This window comes from Sciurus carolinensis, chromosome 15, assembly GCF_902686445.1.
Source record: "Sciurus carolinensis chromosome 15, mSciCar1.2, whole genome shotgun sequence".
Taxonomy (NCBI): domain Eukaryota; kingdom Metazoa; phylum Chordata; class Mammalia; order Rodentia; family Sciuridae; genus Sciurus; species Sciurus carolinensis.
Window position 1 is genome coordinate 23,755,495 of NC_062227.1, and position 26,028 is coordinate 23,781,522.

The window sequence follows — 26,028 nt, forward strand, 5'->3', positions numbered from 1 at the left end:
GACACAGCATCAAATGATTATGAGTAACAAAAGAAATAATAGAAAAAAAGAAAGAAAGAAGAAGAATGGAGAAAGGATCTGTATAAAAATTTCTCCCTAAAAGAAATAAAAGTAGCCAAAAACTGTATGGAAAAATGTTCAACATCATCATTAGTCATTATATAATCCAAACCACAAACAGATACAACTTCAAAACCCTAAGATGATCATGATAAAAAAAGGACATAAGTGTTATTAAGAATATGCAGAAATTGGACCCTTTATATTCTGCTCTTTGGAATGGTGCAGTCAATTTGAAAAACAATTTCGCCATTCTTCGAAATGCTAAACAGTGTTACCACATGACCCAGCAATTCTACACATTTTTCACAATTGCCAAAAGATGGAAACAACTTCAATGCTCCTCAGCTTATGAATGATTCGATAAAATGTGTTATATCCATATAATTAATGGCTTTAAAAAGGCATTAAAGTACCAGTCACAGTGGCGCACACCTTTAATCCCAGTGGCTTAGGGGACTGAGGCAGGAGGATCTCAAGTTCAAAGCCAGCCTCAACAATTTAGCAAGGCCCAAAGAACAGTTGAGACCCTGTCTCTAAATAAAATACAAAAATAAAAGAGATGAAGATGTGGTTCAATGGTTAGGGCACCTGGGTTCATTCCCCAGTAAAAAAAAAAAAGGCTTAAAGTATTGATATATGCAGAAATGTGAATGATCCTTGAAACATTATCCTAAGCGAAAGAAGCTGAAAAGGAGCATATGTTATGTGATTTAATTTGAATGCAATATAAGTACACAGGATACAGATTAAGGATTGCTGAGGGTTAGAGGCAGGAGAATAGAGATTGACTAATTTAGGGAGAGGCGGTGGAAATTTTTTAAATTGATTATGGTAATGGTTATACAACTCCATGAATATACAAACACCACCACTTAATTGTTTACTTTAAATGGCTACATTGGATGATATGCCAATTGTCTCACTAAAATTCTAATGGTTTGTAAGACATACATATATATGTGTGCACATATATACATATACATATGGGTGTATATATACATATGTGTATATATACACATACATGTATGTATTTTGTATAATATATATATGTATGTATGTATATATATATAAACCACAAGATAATAATAGAAATGCCCATAGATTAAGAGCTCATAAATATCTTTAAAAAATGATGAAACAGATAAAATACTTCTTCAGTTTTTCCTACTAGAATTACTGAATCAAACCAAAATATATTTTTAGTGCTCATACCAAATTCAAGAATTATCTCTGTTTATTAGAAGTGGTTTTAAGCCAGAGAGCTGCTGATTCTGCACAGCCATCTCCACATTTCAAGCTGATCCTGCATCTTATTGTGACTACGTTAAAATTGACTTTATGACCAACTACATACTTGTATGAGAACAGCTACTATTAAAAAAATGTTGTAATGCCTACTCATAAACCTATATGAGTCCAAACAGGAGGCTTTACAGTGAAATAAATAAGATTCAGCAATTCTGCATCCATTTGGAAAGCATAGTTTGAGATATGAACTACTTAAGCTCCATTGGAATTTGAATATAATGAGCACCAAAATTTCAAAATAATTGATTATTTAGAAATCTTTATAGAAAATCTCATAAAATATTACCTGTAAAGCTTTCCATTTTAAGATCAAACTAATGATTTAATCCTTAAATTCTTTATCTGCATGTTTTCCCCATAAACTTGGAGATACAAGGAAAAATAACTACCAAAGGACTATCATCAAAACCATTTAAAGCTTACAGTTCAAAATGCTGTTGTAGCACATACTACTTCGGTACAGAAACTGTTTTTCAATTCTGTGTCTCCTAACAACAGTTCACAAAGCCAATTAAGTATTAGCACAGGGATTCTCCAAAGGAGGGACCATAAACACCTTTTCTACAGCCATGGGAGGCTGGCTTCTAAGGAATGTATAAAACAGCAACAAACAGTATGTTTCAGGAAAGTACTGATAGAAGGATAAGCATTTAGTCTTTCCGTCTTTGCTGAACAGAATGACTGCAATCCAGTGGATGGATGAAAGGGGCTACACTTCCGGAGCTCTGACATTAGCCAGCGGTCAGATAATACAAGATGGAATTTAGGTTATAAACTTGGAAGCCCTAGGCAAACTTAGCCACAGCCTTTGCACCTACACCCAGTGCAGCAACAAACATCTGCTTTGTTGACAGATTCACTCTTAAGAAACAGGTGAAGGTGTATGTCATCTGTGCACTTAGCACTTAGTAGGGGCACAGTTTTACTGGCTCTTATTTTTCTAACTCCTTGTAAGCAGTAAATCAGAGGCCATGAACATTTGTTAGTATCAGAAGATCTCAGGGTACTTTTCCAAGCCTGAGGCTATTACTCTGAGGATTTGGCTGAGTTCCAACTTAGGTAATTATATTCTGCTTCTAAATTTGCCCTGCTGTTTCAATTAGGTACAGCCTTGTTCGTTTTCCTGCCTTTTCAGGGAAAATAAAAAGGGGGGAAGAAATTTTTCTCAAACCTCCCAGTCTTGCTGACACAGACAAAAAGGCAAATGTGACACACTACAAAAGTAATGGCTGTGTTAGCAATGAACAGGGGGACTGCTATATGTTAACTTGTATGCTGTGGCAAGCTTCAGAACCCCAAATAAAGATATCAAAGACAGCAAACACCTTTGGATGAAATTAGACAAATGCATCATGATACCCTCATCAGATAACAGCCATGCAGACCTTATAACTACAGTAGAGAATGATCTAATGATCTAATGACCTATTCAAGTCTGTGCACTTAAAAAAAAAAAAAAGCTGAGACATTCTTACAAGCATGTATATTTCTAATATTGTAGATATAACCATTCTCTGATGATCTGGATAGAAGCCATCAGCAGAAAGCCATAAAATGGATGAACTAGCTAGCTTCTCTTAATGCCAGGGAGTCTAAAAATAAAGCAGGCGGTCATCACTCAGATGGCCAAAAATTTAAAGTCTGACAATATGAATTTTGGGCAAGAATATAGGTGAAATAAAACTTCCATGCACTGATGGTGGGGATATAAACTGATCTAGACACTTTTCATAGCAATTTGGCAGCATCTAATAAAACTAAAAATGTGTCTCGCCTATATTCCAGAGACTGGGCTTCTAATAATATATCTATCACACTGAGGTTCTCAAAGTTGCATCAGGACACCCAACCACAGATGTTCCCTGCAACAATGTGTTTAACAGAGAAAAACAGGGGTCAGGGGAGACGCTGAATGTTCAAAAAAGAACAAAATATAGTATATTTCTGTGAAGGAGTACCATGAATTGATCTAAAAAAGAATGTAATACTAAATAGAAGGGGAAAAAAACAGAGTGTACAGTCAGCCCTCCATATCTGCAGGTTCTACATCTGTGGATTCAACCAACTATGCATAGAAAATACTATAAAAAAATAATTGTATCTGTACCAAACACATACAAATGTCTTATTCTAGTCATCATCCCCTAAACTATACAACTATCTACAAAGTATTTATATTATACTAGGAATTACAAGTAATCTAAGGAAGATTTAAAGCATATGGGAAGATGAATATAGGTTATACTCAAACACTATACCATTTCTTTAGAGCATCAACAGATCTTCGTATCTGCAGGGGGAGCCTGAAACTAATGCCCAGTGGATATCAAGGGATAAGAGTACAGAAAAATTTGTAAAGTTGACTATCATTCATTAGATGCACAGAAGACAAGGCTGACAAGTTTGCTGTGTATAAATACTTAGTGATTATGGGAACTACATCACACACACACACACACAGTGTTTGACTGCCCAGCAGGATATGTTTCTTAGTAAAAGTCAAAGTCTGGCTCCTATGAGAAAGTAGAAAAGCCACAGTCTGTTTTCCTGATCATGCTATTTGCGAGAACAACCTGACAATCACATTCTGGGCCTTGCACTTAAGGCCAAGGATGCCAAGGTCCAGAGCAATGGAGGACTTCCAGTTATTGGAAGCAATGGTCGCCTTCCAAGGATAAAAGACAGAAGTGGCAGAAGTTCCTCTGCCACTGCAGTGTCTGTGGTCTTCCTAAAGAGTCTCAAGTTTGGGGCCTGCTGACTATGTTAGCCAGCGACAGTATGGGATTCTATTTGCCACCCAATTCCCATTTGAGTAAAAGTTTTGTTTGTTTGTTTGGTTTTTTTGCTTAAGGAAAGCAAGAAACTATATAGATAGAATGAAGCAGTGACCAGTTCATCACCATAGCGGCTCTGAGGAGGTAGGAGAAGTGAGGCTGGCAATCTGCACTATCCTATATGAAGAAATAGTTGTTCATATCAGGATTTTTAAAAAGTGTGTGTGTGTGTGTGTATCACCCATTATACTTTATTATTATTCTTTTTCTTTTGAGGAACTAGGGATTAAACTCAGGAGCGCTCTACCACGAAGCTACATCAACTGCCTTTTTTTTTTCAGACAGGAGCTGAAGGCTCAGGCCACCTCAAACTCACAATCCTCCTACAGACTCCTGGGTTGCTGGGATTATAGGCATGGACTACTACTCAGCAATGAAAATGAACTGGCTAGGTCTCACTCGTTATACTTTTTTAAATCACAAATTTGAAAATGATGAGAAACAAGCCACTTTTGGGGTCCCCAGGTGACTTAGGCAGGTTTCTTATACAGTTAAGTTGAGGGCTGTATTTTTTGAAATCATATGACAAAAATAAGAAAAAGTGGCTGAAACATACTTGACTTAGAAATTAAATGCACCAATTCTTACCACTTAATCCTGTGCCAATACTGAAAAGGGAAATCCAAGGATCATGGCAACAAATAAGCAGATCTTCTACCAGGATGTTCAAGCATGTGAAAGCATTCCTTTATACCCCAACTCTGATTTTCATTTTAAAAGATATGTAGAGACATACAAGCCATGACATTTATTCATGAAATACATGTTTTTGGACTTTTGGACTGACAAAATCTGGAGACATGTCAATGAACTCTCTTAGCAGGACACCGTCTCCCTAGGTTTTAGCTCCTTCTCTAAAACCATAACACAAACATGCCCCTGTGATGTACTCCAACATTTAATAGTAGAGGCAACTTACTACATGGATGTCCTAACACCTTCACTTCATCAATAGCAAGGTAGCCTTGATGTCCAGAGGTTATCACTTCAAAAACCACCTGTAAATTAAGAAAGATCTAAGTTATTCACTTATTTTGTCATAGTTTTTACAAGACATCTTCTATAGATAAGATACATTGTTTAAGTCTTTTATTCATTTGTGTTGCCAGTAGATACAATGGAATGAGTACCTAACATCTATCAGTTGATGTGTCAGGTTTGAGACTACAAAGATAAATACAACCTCAACCCCATCTTCAGGAAGGCTAAAGAGTAATAGGTGGGACAGACAGCAACCTGTAGCAAGGACTCACCTGGTTTGGGGAGGGATACCTTGATTTAGAAAAGGTATTTGGGAAAGGGAAACAGTCATTTTCAAAGGGCTAGACATACAGTGGGGAATAAAACATCAAAGTATTTGAGAACTTAAATTCTAGATAATAAATTAAATTCTTAAATTCTAGAGAAGCAAATGATCAAATAAAAATAATACTAGCTAGGCAAGGTCACACAAACCCATAATCCCAGAAATATGGGAAGTGGAAGCAGGAGGATTGCATGTTTGAGAATAGCCTGGGCAATTTAGCAAAATCCTGTCTCAAGAAAAAGAAAAAAACCAACAAAAATATATGTATGCACTGTTAATGTAGCTAAATTGTAAGATGGCCTGGATTCAATCCCTTGTTCCAAAATATAAATAAATATATACTGTATTTTAGCTGGGCATTGTGGAATATGACTATAATCCCAACAGTGAGGAAGGCTGAAGCAGGAGAATCATTAAGTTCAAGGCCAGCCTGGGTAACTCAGTAAGACTGTCTCAGAACAAAAAATAAAAAGAACTGGGGCTGTATATCAGTGGGAGGGCAAAGCAGGAATCAATTTCCAGCATTGTACACACACACACACACACACACACACACAATACTTCAAAGCATAAACACATTCAGATTGTTTTCTAAAGGCAAGGTAGAGGCAAGGTTAAAATTTAGATTGTTTTAGGTAGTATTTTTGGAGAAGAATGTCTGACCAAACTGAACCATGTGGGGTCCCAGTTTTTATACAACTGAGGAAAATAAGGTAAAAAGTACAATAGGTGTTATAAAAGAAAAAGACTGGGCATACTAAAGGGCTTCCTATGAGACAGTGGCATTTACAATGATAGCCTGAGGATGAGAATGAAATAGAGTGTACAGCAGATCATACCCATTCCAGGACCTAGCATGGCCATAGCCATGAGGAGAATAACTGGATGTATACCTACAGAGAGGTCAACTGTGGCCAGGATGCAGAAGGTAGATTTTGCTTGTGGGGCAGAGACACCAGGAAGATATGCAATTAACAATACAGAGACGAGGCCATGGTACTCAAAATTCAGAGGGCAAAGGCAAGAATTAAGAGAAATATGATACAAAATTGCCACCGTAGTGAAATCAAGAAGGCTTCAACAACTAACTCTCTGATCATGGGAGAAGACAGATAAGAAGAAAAGCACCATGTGCCCTGAGGTTCTAAGAATGAATGACTTCTGAGATAATGAAGCCACTTCAGGGAAATTGAGGCTAAAGGAGAAGGAAGAAACAATAAAAGGGCTATTAATTTTCTAAAGCTGATTGTCTATAGGTGTAAGTTATCAGTCCGTTGTTTAAAAGATCCACTTGAATATTAATTTAAAAGTCACTCACATAGAAGGAAACTGTAACACCAGGAGAACCATGATTTATGACTCATAAAGACCATAAGTCTTAAAGCACAACCCAACAGCTTCACTCTTAAGAGATTTATCCTAGAGAATCAAAACTTTCATTCATATAAAAACTTGCATGCAAATGTCTGTAAGAGTTTTATTCTTAACATGCAAACACTGAAAACAGTCCACATGTCCTTCAACTGATGAATGATTAAACAGACTTGTGGTACAGCCATACCATAGACTACTACTCAGCAATGAAAAGGAACTGGCTATTGATATATCCAACGACTTGGATGTATCTCAAGAGAATTATGCTGAGTGAAAAAAAGAGGTACTCCCAACAGACGGCATACTACGAAATTTTATCTACTGAACATTTTCTATAATCAATAATTTAGGAATAAAGGACAGAAAAATGACTGCCAAGAGCTAGGGATGGAGAGAAAAGGGGCAGGAGGAAGATAGCTGTACTTACAAAAAAGACAACCTGAATGATCCATGTTATGTTAAAATTGTTGAGTTTTGCCAGGCACGATGGTGCATGCCTATAGTCACAGCAACTTGGGAGGCTGAGGCAGAAGAATTGCAAGTTCAAAGCCAGTCTCAGTAACTTAGCAAGACCCTGACTCAAATTTGAAAAATAAAAAGGGCTAGGGATGTGGAGATGTGGCTCAGTGGTAAAGTGTCCCTGGGTTCAATCCCTAGTATCAAAAAAAAAAAAAAATCTTGAGTTTCTTTGCTGTGGTGGTGGATACACAAACCTACAAGAATTATAAAATTGTACAGGACTAAATACATACATACACATACACACACACACACACACACACACACACACACACACACACCTGTACAAGTACTTCTGCAGAAACTGAATTATACCATTGCCAGTATCTTGGTTGTGATATTATACCATAATTTAGCAAAATGTTACCTTTTAGAGACCAGGCAACATGATACAGGAACATCTCTATTATTTTTCACTACTGGATATAGCTCCACTCTTATGTTTGCTTTCATTTAAAAATTCAGTTTTACTAAGCACATGTGTTAAATGCCCAGTACAAATATCACTTTATTTATTAGTTTAGGAAAAAAATTCATCAAGGATTTCATATTCCAAAACATTAGAGCTTTAGATACAATGTTATTGTCCAAAAAGTGCAATGAGTCTATTGTAGATAATAATTTTAAAACGTAATCCATGTGATTCCAAATGTCATGTTTGCACATACATATTGCCTGAACAAAAGCTCTGACCCTAGGACACTTTATGTTATACAGAACTGGAGGAAGCAATTGTCAGAGCAGCCCCAAATGAAAATACTCAGGGAGAGTGGGGCTTCTAAGAACACAAGAACAGGAAGTCATCTCAGATGCTCCTGCTAGGCTAGACAATACTGTGTGCTATGATGCTACCACAATAAAATACAAAACATGAAGGGGAGAAAAGAGGCACCACAGAAGAACAGATGTGAAGTTAAATTTTGTCCTGTTTATAAGTTTAATACATATTTCACTGATAATAAAAGAGATAGGAAGACGTGTATGGACATCATCACAATGGGATCATGCTGATTTATTTCTCCTACAGTGTATTCAAGGACAATTGAAGGGGAAAAAAAAAAGATGAGAGCAGGGATAGGAGGAAGCATTCTAGTGGCTCTCAGAGCGGAATAGCAAGAGTAGGCTCTGCAGGGTCCAGCAACCTGCTCTAGTATAATGGCAGCCACAGGGACAGCCAGTGGGTGGCTGCTGATGCCACTGGCAGCAGCTATCCAAGAGCACTGTCACTTTGGTCATAAAAATGTATTCTGAAAGTCAAACTCAGAAATGATCAATAGACCTGATGTTGTCATTCCATCCATCCTCCCCTTTTCCCCTCCCTGCCACTGGCTCATTCATTCATTCATCCATCCATCCATTCATTCATTCATTCACTAACTCGACCACTCAACTCAATGCTCTCCTGAGCATCCTCTCACTTCCAGGAACTGTGATAAGCACGTGGAATATATCAGGAACAGAACAGATAAAGGACCATTTTCTCATTAAAGTGGTCCTTCTTCTTAAAGTACTTTATTGTACTTTATCATCTACATGGGTTAAAGTTTCTAGAGAAAGCAAAATTATCCTTATTCTTCAAAGGGATGCATTAACTTTAGACTCTAGTGTACATACAAAACATGTTCATGTGAATTCATTTTGTAACCTGATCTGTGTGTATGAATTTATTCATAATATTTTGTTTAAACCAACTCAAAACCATGGTCCTACCAAAGAATGAACAGGAAGGAAGCAAAGACATTAGAGACTTAGAAAAGTCCCCCTAATGTCTGTGAATCTGTTTTTTTCATCCATCTTATAAAAGAACGATGGCCCTCAGACATTTTATGCTAAAAAAATAGTGAGTCATTTAGTTTAAATATATATACAACATTTTTTACATACTCTGTAGGATCCAAAATATTAGACACTTTCATAAAATGTGAGCTTGAATTGGAGAAAATAAGGAAGCCAATGAAAGAATGGAATAAGATAATAATGACCAAATGACAGATTCAAACCAGGAGGTACATAGCAGTACCCCACCTCCACACTCCTTCTCACCAAACACTCCAGAAAGCTTGTGACACAGCCAGCACTACCTTCAGTACCACCCTCAATCTGCCAGTGTGAACCCACAGATGTCCCAGCAGCTGTTTCTCTTCAGCCCTACTACACAAGGAGCACAGGAGTACTCAACAACAAAACAATGGACTCCAAATTCCCACCACAAATGTCATGAGGTCACAATGAAACAATGAAGCATCCAGATATTTCTGCAACTTCACTTGCTCCAGTGACTTTTCCAACTACAACACCAAGACACAAAGAAAGATAGCATCAGACTATAAACAGGCCCACCCCTTTCCAGTTCACTGGAAACTTCTGAAAGTAAACATTCAATGCTGATTTATCTAAAGCTAACTGCAGAGATAATAAGGGTTGATTTTATGTGTATATATCTACACACACACAGAGTTTATACATAATATATACAGAATTCCTTAAGACAGTGACTAAATTACAAGCATAAAGCAATAAATTCAATGTTTCTTAAAATAACTAAAGCATGTTTTTAAAAAGAGCATTTTCCAGCTCTTAGTAAGGGATTTATGTTAAGGAATTTATTAGTACAAATTTTGTTAGTCACTTCATCAAAGTTATAATACACTATATAACTGTTTCAATACATACCACAATTATAAAGTAAGTTTGATTTGTACTGAAAAAAATTGTTATTTTAAAATACATATGATTAAATAAAGATCCTACACAGCAGTCTTAGAGGTTGCACAGCAGTCTTATATTGACTAACTCATAAAACGTCTGATTCGAGAGAGTAGCTTTGTGCTTGTAACAGTGAAGGGGGTCAAAATATGCAGCTCAAAAGATGAGTCCGATCTAAAAGAGGTTTCTTAGAAACAGATTTGGGAATCCCATAAAAGGTGGGATTGTCATGAACTCTAGATATCTGACTAGTTTTTACATTCTGTACTCCTCTCTAGCCAGTGCCCTCACCAGGAAAGCTTCAAAAGACAAGGAGTATTTTTGTCTCTTTCTGTCAAATAATGGACTGCCCCACTGAAAGTGTAAGTACTGCTCTACTGAGGTCAAATAAGTGTATGCAGAGCCCGGGGGGAGACACAGGAGTGTCTGAAAGCACAAGCAACCAGGTCCAAAAAAGATTGAGGTCAGAAAAAACAATAACATGAGGAGGCCAATAGTACCACTGCACAAGGAAATCAGAAGGGTGCAAGAAATTGATCTGGGAATGTTCTGTGTTTGTGTTTATCAAGCACAACAGAATATTTTAAAATCTTCCTTAGAAGTAACCCTTGAATTTCTTCAGGGAGTCACATCAAGTCTTTAAAACAGAAAAAAGTGATTGGGTCATTCAAAATACTTTGATTTTCTTGTGTATATACTTCTGGACCCCAGGTATCATTTGTATATTTTATCTAGTTTTCCCCAGTGAACCAATATGAGGTGGGGATAAGAATCCCTTTCAGGAATGAGAAGGCTGACTCAGAAAGGTTAAATAATTTTTCTGAGGTCACACAAGTAGTTACAGAGTTGGAATATAATCCTGGATCTATTTTATCTCCATCTCTGGACTCTTTTTTATGTTACTGAACTGCCTTAGGTAGCAAGAATGAGACTATAATAGAAAACATATCCCACATTCCCAGACATGCATAAAAACATGCATACTCACACACACACACATACATAAAATATACAACCACTTAAACATCCAAGGCTATATGTATGTGCGTGAAAAAAAAAATATATATATATAAACATATATATAAAATACAGACACTTGTAAAACAAACAATTGTGTATACCTACATGTATGTTCTTTAATGCATGGATACATATGCTCTAAAAGTTTTACTTTCAGATTTAAGTAAAGGATATAGTAGTCATCTCTTTCACCTGGAGACGTATATTGGAAGAAAAAGTTGTAGACAAAGGTTTAACCACATAAATTTTAGAATAAGGGCTGTCAAACTACTGCCCATGGGCCAAATCTGTCCTACCACCTGTTTTCTATTGCTCCCAAGCTAAGGATAGTCTGTGTAGTTTTTCAATGGTAGGAAAAAATAAAAAGAATAATATTTCACGATACATGAACAATATGAAATTCAAATCTCCATGTCCATGAATAAACTTTTGTTGGAAGATGGCCATGCTCGTTCATTTAGACTTTGGCTCCGGCTGTTTTCAAACAAGAGCAGAGCTGACTAGTTGCCACAGAGACCGTCTGGCCCGTAAAGCCTGAAATATTTACTATGTACCCTCCTGTTTGTGAAGACACTTTCCTGCTTGGCTCTCTAACACACTGTCATTACTCTGGTTTACAAGGAAGCACATGTCCAAAGCAATACTTTGTCACAGCCAAATACAATATGGCTGGCACTCCATGTGGATGCCTTCTACTCCAATAATGACAGGAAGAACACTTGTCCCTGGTTTTACTGGCTTTCAGTTCTGTGATCTGTATGGTATTTTAAATGCCCAATTAGTCTTGTAATATCATTACCAATTTTTTAAAATAATAGATAATTACCACATACCAAAACAAAACCACAGAGTAATTGCTTTAGACACCAAAATACTATAAAAATAAAACAAAATAAAACCCAACTCATTTAGAAGTAAAATCTATCCAAAGGGGGAAAAAAAAAAATTAAGCACTGAGAATTTGAAACAGTTTAATATTAAAACCTAATCATCAGATCTCATTTTATACTATATTCACTAGAATTAGCTAGATTTGGACTGAATGTTTTGCTTGTTTGATTTGAATAAAATAAGCACTTTTTAAAAAAAAAAATTATTTTAGGAAAAACACCTTTGTCCTCTAGCCCAACCAAGATAGCTGACAATTTGAACTGCTATGAATAACAGAATCACAGAGCCATGCTGATCTGGAATAATTTTGTCACAATACAGTATTTAATTTTACATTACTCCTTTTAAAAAATTGCTTAAAATATAGTCAATCCTCATTATTCATGTATTCCATATTTGTGATTTGCCTAAAATGTATTTGTAACCCCCAATTCAATATTTGCAAAACCTTCATTATCATTTACAGACACACACAGAGCAGCAAAAAAATCTGAGTTGCTCAGCACATATGCTCCTGGCTGAGGCCAAGCAAGGCAATGCTCCATCTCCTTGTTTTAGATTCATATTGTAAAAAGGCATTTGTATTATGGTGTACCTAGCTCTGTTTTTCATATTTTTGTTCTTTTTTTTTTTTGGTGATTTTGCATTTTAAAGTGATGTTCAGCATTCTTAAGGGCAAGAGGCTGTGATTTGCTTTATAGAGACAATGTACCTGTCATTCAAGTATGAGTTATAGTGCTGTTGCCCATGGGTTCGATGTTAATGAATTAATAACATGAATTAGAAAAGACTTCTTTACAAAGAAATACACATAAACAGGCTATGTATTGATCATCTGACAAAAACTTTGTGCCCAAAGCCTCACAGGAACCTAACTCATATTTTCTATAGAAGGAATAGTTCAGTACAGTTAGCCTTCCATATTCCTGGGTTCTGAATCCACAGAATCAACCAGCAATGGACCAAACATATTTGGGGGGAAAAAAAAACTGTGTCTATGCCACAGGTATAGACTTTTTTCCTTGTCATTGTTCTCTAAACAATACTATATACTTCCCTAAACAATGCCATCTAATTATTTATATGGTACTGATATTATATTAGGGGTTATAAATAATCTAGTGCTAATCTGAATTGTAGAACAGGACACACATAGGTTACATGCAAATACTATGCCTTTTGACATAAGGGACTTGAGCATCCACATATTTCATATGCAGAGGAATTCTACAACCAATCCCGAGGGACAACTCTATGCACTAACTTTAGGCAGTGTTTTTTGACTGTTGTACATAACTACCGCAAATACTGAGAATCGATTTTATTAGCGTGGTTTGGTTCACTTCAAGTCTCCATTTCTATCAAAATACTCTTTCTTTCTTTTTTCCTGATGGCTCTCTGATACTATTTGCAGTCCTGGGATATAAGGAAATGGGGAATAGACAATCAACATTCATTCAATCCTTTAATTAATAATGTCTCAGGAGATGAGATGCTGCATCCTATAGCCTTTAGAGACTTTGGGGAAAGTCATTTGCTGTCAGATAGGAAACAACTGGTTAAACCACTGACTAGTGCTCTCATTTGCTCATGAAATGTTGGCCTGAGAGAGGGCAAACATCATCCATCCCTCAGATGCCTGCCAAAGGTGAAGGGGGAAGCAGTGTAACACTGCAGCATCCCCGATCCTCCCTGCTTCAGTGAAGAGCAAAATTAGCTTTCCATGCTGCACTTTTCCTTGTATGTGTGAGCAAAGAAAAGGGATTTGCTTACCAATAGCAATGCTCACCAAGGAAAATGTGCAAGTGGAAGTCATTTGTCAATTCCCTAGAACACAGGGATTAAGGGGTCTGTGTATACCCTCACACAGATTACCTGCTAGATCCTTTCCAGTTTTGATTTAAGTAAAAAGCAAATGTGGGGCCTACCCATTTTCAAAATGTTATGTTGTTTGTGTCAAACTAATTAAATGAAAAATAGAAATATAGACAATAAAACTTTTTGTAATATTAAAGAGCCAAAGCAAAAACCACAAGGTTCCTCACATTAAGAAATCAGAGGCAAAACACTCAAGCATCTGTTTATATTGATGTATTAGCAAAAAATAAAATCAAACCCAGTTTTGAAAAGGTAAAGGCCCTCAAAAGACAACAAGATTTGCAATGGAGCTAATAACCAGTGTTTTATCATGCTTATTTTTCACATTAATTTTTTTCCTTTGGGTGTGTGTGTGTGCACCCATGATGGATATAGAATCCACCGCTTCACACAAGCTAGGGAAGAGCACTACCACTGAGCCTCTCCTCCAGCCTCCATGCCTTCTCTTAAATGACTTTATCTGGGTTTTCTACCAATAATCATGACGTTCTTCCCTTTTCTTTTTTTTTTCTCTTTCCCTTTAGAAAGGGATATTATCATAGCTCATCTACTCATTTTATAAAACAGAATGCAGGAGAAAATTAAAGTAGAGGAAAAGGCATAGGAAGTTGTAAGGGACAGTTCTGATAAGCAAGGAGCAGCAGTTCAAATAGGTATGAGACTAAACAGAAGGCATACTCATCCTTGATCATCAAATAGTAAGTACAAGTTGAAAATGAAATTTAGAGATGTGGGAAGTTTTTAAAAATGAGTAAACAAAACATGGTCTTTGAGGATGAAAAGACTCTCACTCAAATTACTCGCCTTCTTAGGTGTAGCTCTGAGTCAATAATAAAATGACAACTTCCTGTGTCCCCACTAGTTTCTAAAAACATATTGCTCATCTTTTCTAATCACAAAATGCAAAGTACAGGTGCAATTGCTTAGAATTGCTTTCTCACTTGAGAGAGAGTTACATATTAAATCCCCCTCTTTGTCTTGGAGGCAGGAAGCAATGCAATTGTCCTGCAATTAGAATAAAGGCCCTAGCAAGGGAATTTATGGAGCAAGCCATGTGTTATTTTTCAACTGGGGCATATCAGTATTTCCCAAGTGCACATTAGGGGACACTAGCCTCTGCAAAAGCCCAAATCACTAACCAGACTCCAGCTGGGCACCTGCACCCATCATATGTCCCTCCTGGATATTCAGACACACACCTAGGCTCTGAAACTACACAAGACAACTCTGTTCAGCTTTGTCTAAATTGGTGTTTCTTTCCATTTAGCCAATGAATGACTCCTAATTCCTTGGATTTGAAGAACACAATTGGAAAACATTCACCTCTTCAGCTCTAAAAGACTGTTTCTAAGTAGCAAATTGATACAGGCCTGCTGCCACTTGCTGTGGCCTTACCCTGGTTCCTAGTGAAATAAGGAGCTAAAGACAAATACAGTCAAGAAACCAGGCAGCTGTGTGGGGAATAAAAGCTGGAGCTAAATGTGAAGGCATGGGTAAGATCCCATCATTCCTATTCCCTCAACTCCTCATTTACCAGCAAAACTGTCAGCCTGGTAAAGGGTAAATCTTGGTTTAGCCTCCCTGCAACATGCAGACTCCTTTGTGTCCTGGCTGCACAAAGAATTTAGATCAGGGCCCAGCTGGAACCCATGCCAAATCTTCTCCCAGGACCCTTCAGTAAATCGAAGGAGTTTGTTTTAACAAGGAGGCTCTAGTGAACCAAGACTCACCCATTTGATGACTTTATTCTCACATTCCTCATTGCCAGCTCTCTACCTTTATTGAGAGGCCTAGGAAAGGGGTTTACAGGAACCAAGTGTGCATTTTTCTTTTTACAAAGCCCACTATTTATATTAAAGACTCCTGCCTTCTGGTCCTCTAACTAAGCTGGGAATCACTGTCTTTTCAGTAGCAGAGACTGCACAGGTGAGATTCAGGAAGCTTCTGTGGGTGTGTGATTAGAAAGAACCCAGAGCAATCGATGGGTGACTCTTTTGCTTCAGGGGCATCTGAAACATATGAATGCAAGAGAGAGGAGAAAGCAAAGCAGAATCAAAGCCAGAACTATTCTTTTTTATCAGTACAATAAAACAAGAGGGTAAATGTGAAAGGAAAATATTCTTTAAATGACAGGAAATCAATGTGGATATCCAAGGATGTGGGTGCCTGGAGGCAGGTAGGCACTTCCCCAATGCCACTAAACCCCAGAAGTGCTGATCTAAGGAGTAGCTATTAGGACAAGCATTAATTAAGGAATTAAATATGTGTTAATCATCACATACTTGATAATTTATGTTTCAAGGAATAGTAATTAGCTGTGTTCCATGCAGGTTGCCACTGTGATCTGTACCTGCAGAATACTATTTTACCAGAAATAGTTAAGAGTTACATAAAATGACAATAGTGCACGAAGGCTTTGGTCACAGTCAAGAAATGTTTCAAAACTCTGTACGTTTTTAACTAGACTATGAAAACAAGAAATTCCCATGAAGACCTGCAGTCTTTAACAAAAGCACTTGGGGCAGCTGTGTCTGATTTGATTGAAAACTTCCCCCAACCCAACAACTGTAATGCTCAGATTCTGACCAAAATGAAAAAGGACTCCATATTTCATGGTCAATTCTTGTGTGAGAAATGGGTATTCCTGACAGAAGTCCAAGAGGTAGATGGAAATGAAGAACATAGCTGTCTGTAGATGTGCCCCTAGAGCACTAGCTCTTCAGGATATAGTCCAACAGATCCAAGAAAGGCAAATTCCATGGACCCTCATGAAACCTCACTTTGCATTTTTGTAGGACAAGAGTTAATGGATTTTCTTGGGGGGCGGGGTACTGGGGATTGAACCCAGGGGTGTTTAACCACTACGACACATCCCTGGCCCTTTTTAATATTTTATTTAGAGAGAGGGTCTCACTGAGTTGCTAAGTGACTTGCCAAGTTGCTGAGGCTGGCTTTGATCCTCCTGCCTCAGCCTCTAGAGTCACTGGGATTATAGGCATGCACCACCCCTGCTCTGGAACATTCTTATGGAAACAAACTTGGATTACTTTGATTCAGCCTGTGTTTCACAAAACAATTTGCTGTGTCCCTTTTTCACTTAACACCTTTTGACAATCCACAAAACACATTTAGGAGGTGCCTGAGAAAGCACTCAGCTATTAACTACTTCCCTTTTTATTGTCTCCCACAAATCTTGACTGTGGCTCAACAAACTGCCACCATTTATTGAGAGGCCAGCATATCACAAAACATTTTTCCTTTCATTTTCACATTCTGCATGGTCATTATACTTAATCCATAATTAGGAAATGGAGGCTCATAAAGTTTAAATCAGTTGCCCAGGCTTGTATGTCAGCAAGACTCATCCAAATCCGATTCCATCCAACCAAAGTGTATGTTCTTTTACTATACTGTAATGCTTTCCATTACAATATTGTAGTGTGAAATGCCTTTAAAACAGTTTGGTTACCATTTTAACTCATAACAAAACTATTTACTATGGGTTGTGAATGTAGCTGGTATATAGTGGTAAAGCACATATTTAGCGTGTATCAGCTAGGTTCAAACTCCAGTCACACAGAAAAACAGATAATGACAATAACAAACAAACTCGCACTACTAACTAGTGTGAAAACTACCCTGTAGAAACAAGTGCTACATGAATATATTTTAATATGCTAACATTTAAGTATATATAAACCTTATATTAAATTTTTGCACTCTTCTTAATGGATACTGATACCTATGTAATAATGCAGTGGTTGTCAAAGGGGAGCTGACTCTCTGTGCCCAGAAAGTGTTGCTCAAGAGGCCTATCTTTAGATACCTCAGTCCTATTATCTTTTCTTTAGCTTTCAGGACCAGAAAAGCCAATGGGTACCCTAAGAATGACTTATTGGGATGCTGGATTTTATGCCCCCCAAAAAGCGTTATGTACATGCATGCACACATGCACAATACCCAAAATTATTTTTTATATTTTGAAATTAGAAATATAATAGTCTCAAACCAAAGTCACATCTTCGAGCCAGTACAAAAACTCCTTATAGAGAAATCTATATGGAAAATTATATCATAAGCACATGGGTTCTTATATGATTCACATTTTTAAAAGCATCAGGTGACAACAATTATCTCTTTTGTAAGGATGTGCTGGCCCCCAGCTGAGGACTGAGTCTACTGCCCATGAAAGTCCTTCACCCCCCACACCCCTGACAGCTCATTGTTCTAACTTTTCATCAAAGCCTCTCTACTTGGGTTGACACCTCTGGCTAGGGTTGGATATATGTTTTAGAAGGTGGTTTCCTTTAACTTCATCTCTTTTAATACAGCATGTCCATCTCATCCCAACTGGAAAACTTCACTCAAGTCTTATACGTTAGTTTGAAGATCTACATCTCAATGTTAAGTGTCCTGCTCACACCTCTCTTCTATCACCTACAATGTGCCATTTGCCTAATAGGTGATATTGTTACTAGGGTAATGGCTTGGATTCACTAGTCCCCAGCAGATAAAGAAAAATATGTAGGAAGTATTGCCCTCACCATGCCTTTAAAACTTCAAAGGTGGGCACATGATAGAACACTCCATATTAACAAGGGGCTTTTCAGAAGATCCTCATCCTTTATCAACACTGGCTCAGCAAATGCTTAAAAACTTATCAACAGTATATTAGAGAATCTCCACAAATCCAACGGTAAACTCAAAGAATGAAGTGATTCCAAATGAATCAGTCAGTGCTATAAACTAAATGTTCATATCATCCCCAAACTCATATGGAAACCCTAATCCCATATGGGTTGGTATCAGGAGGTGGGGCCTTTAGCAGACAATTAAGACATGAGGATGGATTCCTGTGGGTGGAATCAGTGTCTTTAAGAAAAGAGGAATGAAGAAGCTTGCCCACGAAAGGACATAGTAAAAAGACAGCCACCTGTAAACCAGGAAGAGAGCCCTCACCAGGACCTGACCATCCCGCACCCTGACCTTGGACTTCTCATACTCCAGAAGTATGGAAAACAAAATGTCTGCTGTTTAAGCTATTCAATTTATGGTATTGTGCTACTACAGCCCAGTAAGTGAAAACACCAAGGATGTAATAAACTTATAAGTGAACCACAAAACTATAAGAATAAAGTTCTAAATGAACCTGATTATCCCAGTAATGTGAGAGATCAGTGGGAAATGAGAGGAATTAGGAGTTAGGGTCAGTTTCACCACCTGGAAGGTGATATATTTTATCCAAATCTGCTCAACAAAGTAAGAATTCATCAAAAATGACAACAGCCTGATACACAGGACCATCCTACTTTCAATGTAGTTCAGCAATTCATTCCTTAAACCTGGTCTCCTCAGTCTGTTTATAAATCAAACCATTCCTTGTACTGTTTGAGCTAATTGTGCAAAAAGGGGGAACAAATGATAGCTCTCAATTGCAGTCAATGTCCAGTGTATTGACAGATTTCTAGAGAACTCACTCAAAAGGTTTGAAGTTGAGAATTGCTCAGGCCAGAGAGAAGAAACTGAAGCACAGATGGGTAGCAATGTGTCCCATTGGTTTCAATTCAGCAGCTGTCGGAGTTGAGGAAGAGCCTGGAGCCTGTTCCAGAAGGCAGAGAGAACATCCCAGAGCAGTATGAGAAGTCTCCTCCAGATGATCAACTCATCCAACAGGGAGAAACCTGCTGAAGACTCATGTGGCCAACCCCACTTGCCCCTGCTTGCTTTTTAACCCTATGAAGGAAGAAGCTTTGTCCCAGAGACCATCTCTGTTTATTGTATTACCAACTGGTTACTGGTACATTTCTTATCAGATGAAGGTACTCATTAAATAGAATATTTTCATTCTTGTGAAAAAAAATTATTTTTCTCTTTTCTGCTGCATAAATAAAAACAGTACATGCACACTGGGAGAAATTTATATGATACATGACCCAAAGGAAAAGAGCCAAATCATCGTTATTCCTGTAGTTAGGGAGATATCATGTTTGTAGGTACTGATTTCAGAATATATTTTGATGTTTATCACATATTTTTTAAATTTTAAGAGTGGCATTTAATATGCTGCTTTATACCTGTTTTATCCAATTAAAAATAGGCTTAGATACAACACTAAATGCTTTTCCCTAACATCATTCTTAGTGGTTACAAAAAGTATTTTTATATTGAGAGAGCATAAATTAATAAATCCTTTATTGTTGAAAATAATACTGTTTCTGTTTTTCATTATTATAAATAAGCTGCTATGAATATCCTTGGAGTTAATTATTTACAATCACTCTTCATTATTTTTTCAAGATACATTCCTAAAGTAGATTGCTAAATTTAGATGTATCTAATATTTTAGCACTCTAAAACTTATTGCCAAAATAAACTTTAAAAAGATTTTAACAATTTGCTTGTGTATTAATAGAGCTTTCACTATCTCTTCACTTCTACTAAAGAAACATGTACTTGCAATTTATTAAATACCAGAAATTGCTATAGGTACAGGGAAACAAAGATAAACTAAGCAAGAAATTTACAGCCCATTTATTCCCGTATCAATCCCCAGGTAAGGAGCTGGGGGATCTTTACTGATCAACATCAAATATGCAGGATATATTACTGGTTCATGCCCATTCTGAAGACAAGGAGCCCTTGAGAGATCTAGTTCTCCTGTCCCTGAATCTAGCCGAGCACCTTAACTGAATATGAGAAATGATCTGAGACATGTGTTCCAGCTGATTCCTGAGTGAGCCAAAGGTTTAAGAAAGAAAGCAGCAAATACCACAATCTTCTTCTGGCTGCCTCTTAGCTGGAAATCAATTGTGTATTCTTGATACAAAGCTATTTGTAAAAGATGCTGTAGATAAGAGGAAAAAGCACCCCAAATGTCCACCGTCACTCATTTTTTTCCTTCAGTTATACACGGCAGGATGCTCTTGTGTGGCACCATCCCTGACAGAGGGATGGGACCTTAGATTACCATTCTTAACTGCCCTAGACTTCCTGCCTGCATTACTTTAAAGGGGAATTCACTCAAAGTGGGCAATATGGGTCTCAAAAGAGTTTCCACAATAATAGAATTTGGCAGCAGTCCCTCTGTGACAATGGTCTCTATAATGGCATTTTGTTCCCACTGATTCCATGGGTTGAAGCAGAGACCCACACCTCACAGGCTGACCCCAACAAGTGCTCATTTCTTCATGACTCATCCACGCCTGAGACCCAAGATAGAAAGTAAACTATCCCTGCACATAGTACTACTGGTCCTACTGAGGGATATCGCTTTGTTCATGCATAAACAAATTTGAATATTTTTTAAAAATTTATTTCACAAAGTCATAAGACATTTGTAATCAAAAAGCATGGGTAATTACAGTGGTATTTTAAAAGAAACTCACCATTTCTTATACATTCTGATTATACTAATATAAAAACAATTTATATTCTTAGAAATTAGAGGATGCTTCAAAACATGAAATGGAAAGAAAACACATACCTGATAAAAGTTAGGCCAGAATGTACTAATGGCCAGTTCTGCCCGGTTCCATGTACGTGTTGGGTCTCCAGATATATTCCAGATGGGATTCCCCAAAGGTCCGTTATTGACCTTCACATAGACATTGAGTAACCCAGGAGCAGAATTACTCTTGCTGGATACAAAATAGTGAAAATCAATGCAGTGGGTGTCATTTTCCTTAAGCTGAGGTAACAGCAGGTGAGCTCTCTGCCCCTCAGGTCTCCCAGATGCATTCACCAGCATGAAAGAGCCTGCAGAAACAAAATCAAGGGAGACTTACAATCTGAAACACTACTTTATGGTCACCTTTGACAAGCTGTCACCATTTACGTGAGTGGATACTGCAATTCCACCTATCACACCAAATCTTAAAACCCCAGTTTCTTTCACACCTGTTTTATACACTACCTGCTCCCCCCTACCAGCCCCAAGGTCAGTGAATGGAAAATACCCAAGATGTTACTGCAGTTAGTCTCCTAAATAACAGATATGAATGGAACATAATGTTGGTAGACCTGCTTTGATCAACCTGGTAGTCACTGGCCACATGGGATTATCCCAACTAAAATTAAATTCCATACTACTAAAATTTAGGGCCTCAGTCACCCCAACCATTTTATATGCTCTATTGCCACCTGTTTTATTTTATAGAATGCATTTTATGTGTTCTATGGCCACCACTGAATACTTCCTACCCTGTTGGGCAGCACAGACATGAAAAGTTCTAATCTTTTCAGAATGTTCTATGAGACAGCACTATCCTATAATTGTACCACCACTTAGTAAGCACAACCACTTTAACATCCTGATATGACCTAAAAAGAGACAACAGGTCAGTTGTAGGGGCACACACTTGTAATTGCAACTACTCAGGAGGCTGAGGCAGGAGGATCACAAGTTAGACACCCTATCTCACAATTAAAAGAGTTGGGGATGTAGTTCAGTGGTAAAGTACCCCTGAGTTCAATCCCAGTAACACTAAAAAGAAAAAAAATAGTGTAATCTGTGGATCCTACTTTACTGGCCCTATCATGCTCCTTGGGATCCATGTGATATAACCCTCCTGCAGTTCAATACCACCACCCCTCTGGTACTGCTGTAACAGGTGATTTATTGACAGTGGGGGCATTTGCCAAGCAAGGTGTAGAACTGACTACACTGATGCACCACGGCCACCCTGGAAGAGGACCACTCTCAGAAGTCTCCATAAGTATCTTGATGCTCACAGCACTAACCTGCCCATGAGTTCTCAACTGTTTCCAGATGGATCTATGCTTTCCACATACCCTTGCACTTGACAGCTCCATGTATCTTGCATCAACAGAGCCACTTTTAAAAAATGAGTTTTATATACCATATAAAATATATAAAAGCAAAGTATTCTTAGAAAAAGGGAAAATAGGTTATCATAAGTCCTATTTCCTCTTATCGGTAAATAAAACTAACAACAGTCTTAGGAGAAGCTCTATATTTGGAGTATAAAAATGAAAGAAAAAGCAAACAAAAAACCCACATGAGGCTGGACTCCCAATATCTACTGGACAAGCAGGCTATTCATCCCAGCTGAATATCCTTTATAAAACTACCTCATTGTGAGTCATAGTGGTCAAGGTGTTGTGTGTAAGTATGTTTGTGTATGTATTTTCCTTTATAAAACTTATTGTGAGTCATAATGTGTCGGGGTTTCGGAGACCCCCAGCCTTAGGCATGGTCAAGATGGCGCCTGACGCTGAGCCAAAAGCGGCCAGCTATACAGTAAACAACCAGCGAATTCCAATGATTGGCTAGTTAACGATGTGACTAGAGCATGCCCCCCTCGTGTACCCATCCTGTGCTTGCAGCTGTCCGCGTTTATCTCGTGTACTCTCCCCTGATTGGTTGAAGTGTATATAAGCTTGGTGGGTGGGAGAGTAAGGGGTCTGAAGCGGCGGAAGCGGCAGAAGCAGCAGGGGCTGAAGAAGAGGAAGAAGCGGAAGAAGCGACGAAGGCGGAGGTTGAAGCCAAGCTGGAAGCTGGGAGAAGGGAAGCTGGGAGTGCGCAGAAGCTAGGAGTAAGAGAAGCGTAGGAGAGGGACTGTGCACAATAAACTTCCAAAGCTTCAGACATTTGTTGTGTCTCTCTCTGCGGCCAGAGGGAACGCGATAATAATGGTCAAGGTGTTATGCATGTTTGTGTGTATATTGGTTTCACACAGCTATACACAATACAACATATACCACACTAGAAAAAGTGTGTCGAAATTTTAGCTTGTTCACATGCAGTTATTTCCCAAATAGCAACACAAGATTACCTTTCCCAGAAAAAATATTATAAGGAGAAAATTTTTAAAAAATATGAATAGGCTTTAAACAAACATACTATAATGCCACTGTTAAGGCATTGGCATTATATTATGCTTGTTTATGGTTGTTATCATTGCAGTGCCCCTGAATGGGGTGAGTTAGTTGTAATGTCATTTAAATACGTAGGTGTGGGGTCACAGAGATATTAGGAAGCAGCTTTCCAGGTGGTTTTAAGATGAGTTCCTGGCAAAACCATGACTTTGAGTCTCTGAGCTTCTAGCTCAATCCTCACCCTACCACACTTCAATAACCTCACATGCCATTTAAACATACATTTTTAAAAAAGAACCTCTTCACAACAGTGAAGGATAATTATAGTATCTTTTTTAAAATGGGGCAATGATTCAAAATGAACGTCAGGCACATGGAAAGGTAGAATACAACTCATAGGGGAAGGGTTATCTATGGAATGTGTATTTCAGTAATAAAGTAGAATCTTCAAGAGAGATTAAGAAAGGACTAATAGCCTCTAGTCTTTGCTACACAGGAGGCTGATGCAGGAGGATTACTTAAGTCTAGGTGTTCAAGGCCAGCCTAAGCAACACAGTGACATCAGTTTAAAGGGGGGAGAAATGACAGATAGACAAATGGAAGAAAAGAGAAAGAAAATCACTGAAATGGTTTGGTTGCTACAATTTACAAAGTTTTTATAAAAAAGAAAAGAAGAAGAAGAAAATTTTTAAAAATGCAGTGTTGGACACCACCATCACAAATCTGAAGCAGGTCTTTGGTGTTTAACATGAGTTAAAGATTATATTTTACTTCTCCAGGTAAAATGTGAGCTGATTTATTGCATAATCTGTCATGTGGGGCTCTGTGATTTGTGAAGTAGTTACCATGTACATTCCCACTGGTGGGGCTGTGGCACAACAGGACCTTGATGCCACCTCTGAATTATCAAAACTTATTGTACTGCTACTCCATCAAGAGCATGCTTCCATCAATTAAACTTGGGCAACCCTGGGAGACCATAATGGCAAGATGCACAGGATGGCAAAAATATGCTTTGCCCATATCCAGGGAAAGACTTGGATAAAGTTCAGGATAAAGAAACTCTGTTTTCATGCTGCCATAAGCTGGGGAACTTTCTATAATTGTTCCTCATGAAATTACCTGGGTTTCCAAAAGTACTGATTTCCTAGCTTCACAACCTGTTTTAACAATGCTTAAGTCCCTGTGTTCCATTCTAGCACAATTGCCCTTCTAGTCAGCTATTGGAGTTGTCCAAAGTACACAGGAAATTTTGTTTGAAGTCAAAGTGAAATTCAGGTAAAATCCAAGTTACAATTATAGCAGTCATTTCTCATCAGTTGTTTTTGCTCACCATGGTTTCAGTTACCAATGGTCAACTATGATCCATAAAATTTAATGAAAATTTTTAAAAATATAAACAATTCAAAAGTTTTAAACTGTGTACCATTCCAAGTAGCATGGTGTAATTCCATGCTGTCTGGCTCCTTTCCACTGAGGACATGCAGCATCCCCTTGTACAGTATATGCACACTATACACACTACTTGCACATTAGTTACTTGGAGCCAAATAGGCTAACAAAGGAACTGTTGAGCTATCAAAGTGCTTCTAGGACTTGGTGCTATCCAAGATGTCAGGTATCCACTGTGGGTCTTAGAACATGCACCTGATTTAAGAGGGTATCTACTGTAATCAAGTGACCTTTATTTGCATAGAACTTTCTTCTTTTTGTCATTGTTTGACTCAGAATACAATCTGTTTTGCAACAAGGTAGCTTCTTTAATGCAGATTAGCAAACAGGAGTGGCATCCCTATAACACACAAGTCCCTGGAGTTCATGTGCAATTTTTTTGAAAAAGTGAAGTGACTAGGGCATATTTTGTCTCCATTAAAGGGAAAGTTTTATCAATCCATGATGGCATTTAAACACTGCTAACATATCCTGAATATGTGCCTTCCCTTCCCTTAGACCAAAAGTAGCAAGAAATATTCCCCCGTGCAGCTCCCCAGGAAACACGAAGAACAGATGAGGAAACCGAAGCCCCAACTCCATTCCTCAGTTTAAAAAACAGAGAAAGAGAATAATAGTTCAGGATGAAGACAAACTTTGGATCATATCTTTAAGTCTGGCAGAATGTGGTCTCCATTAGAAGGGAAAGAATTCAAGAACCTCAACAGGGAAGGAAGGAACTGCAGTCTATGGTTTACAGCTAAGGACAAGGTCCCTGGAATTCTGCTCCAGATGGGCCAGTACTTTATTAGAGACATTCCTCTTTTTATTTTTATTTCTCTGGCTACAAAGTTGCTTAGG

The 26,028-nt window shown here is 37.9% G+C and overlaps 1 protein-coding gene across 9 annotated transcripts in view; it reads right to left on the reverse strand.

The window, feature by feature from the left end:
• The window catches only part of Ptprm (protein tyrosine phosphatase receptor type M), an 819,218-nt gene that overhangs the window by 521,360 nt on the left and 271,830 nt on the right, over window positions 1-26,028 (reverse strand). For all 9 annotated transcript variants that reach the window (XM_047526252.1, XM_047526251.1, XM_047526249.1 and 6 more), the window contains exons 3-4: window positions 21,383-21,654; window positions 5,125-5,203 (exon numbers count right to left, since the gene is read on the reverse strand). In XM_047526252.1, coding sequence (XP_047382208.1) covers window positions 5,125-5,203; window positions 21,383-21,654 — 351 coding nt within the window. The remainder of the gene's footprint in view (window positions 1-5,124; window positions 5,204-21,382; window positions 21,655-26,028) is intronic.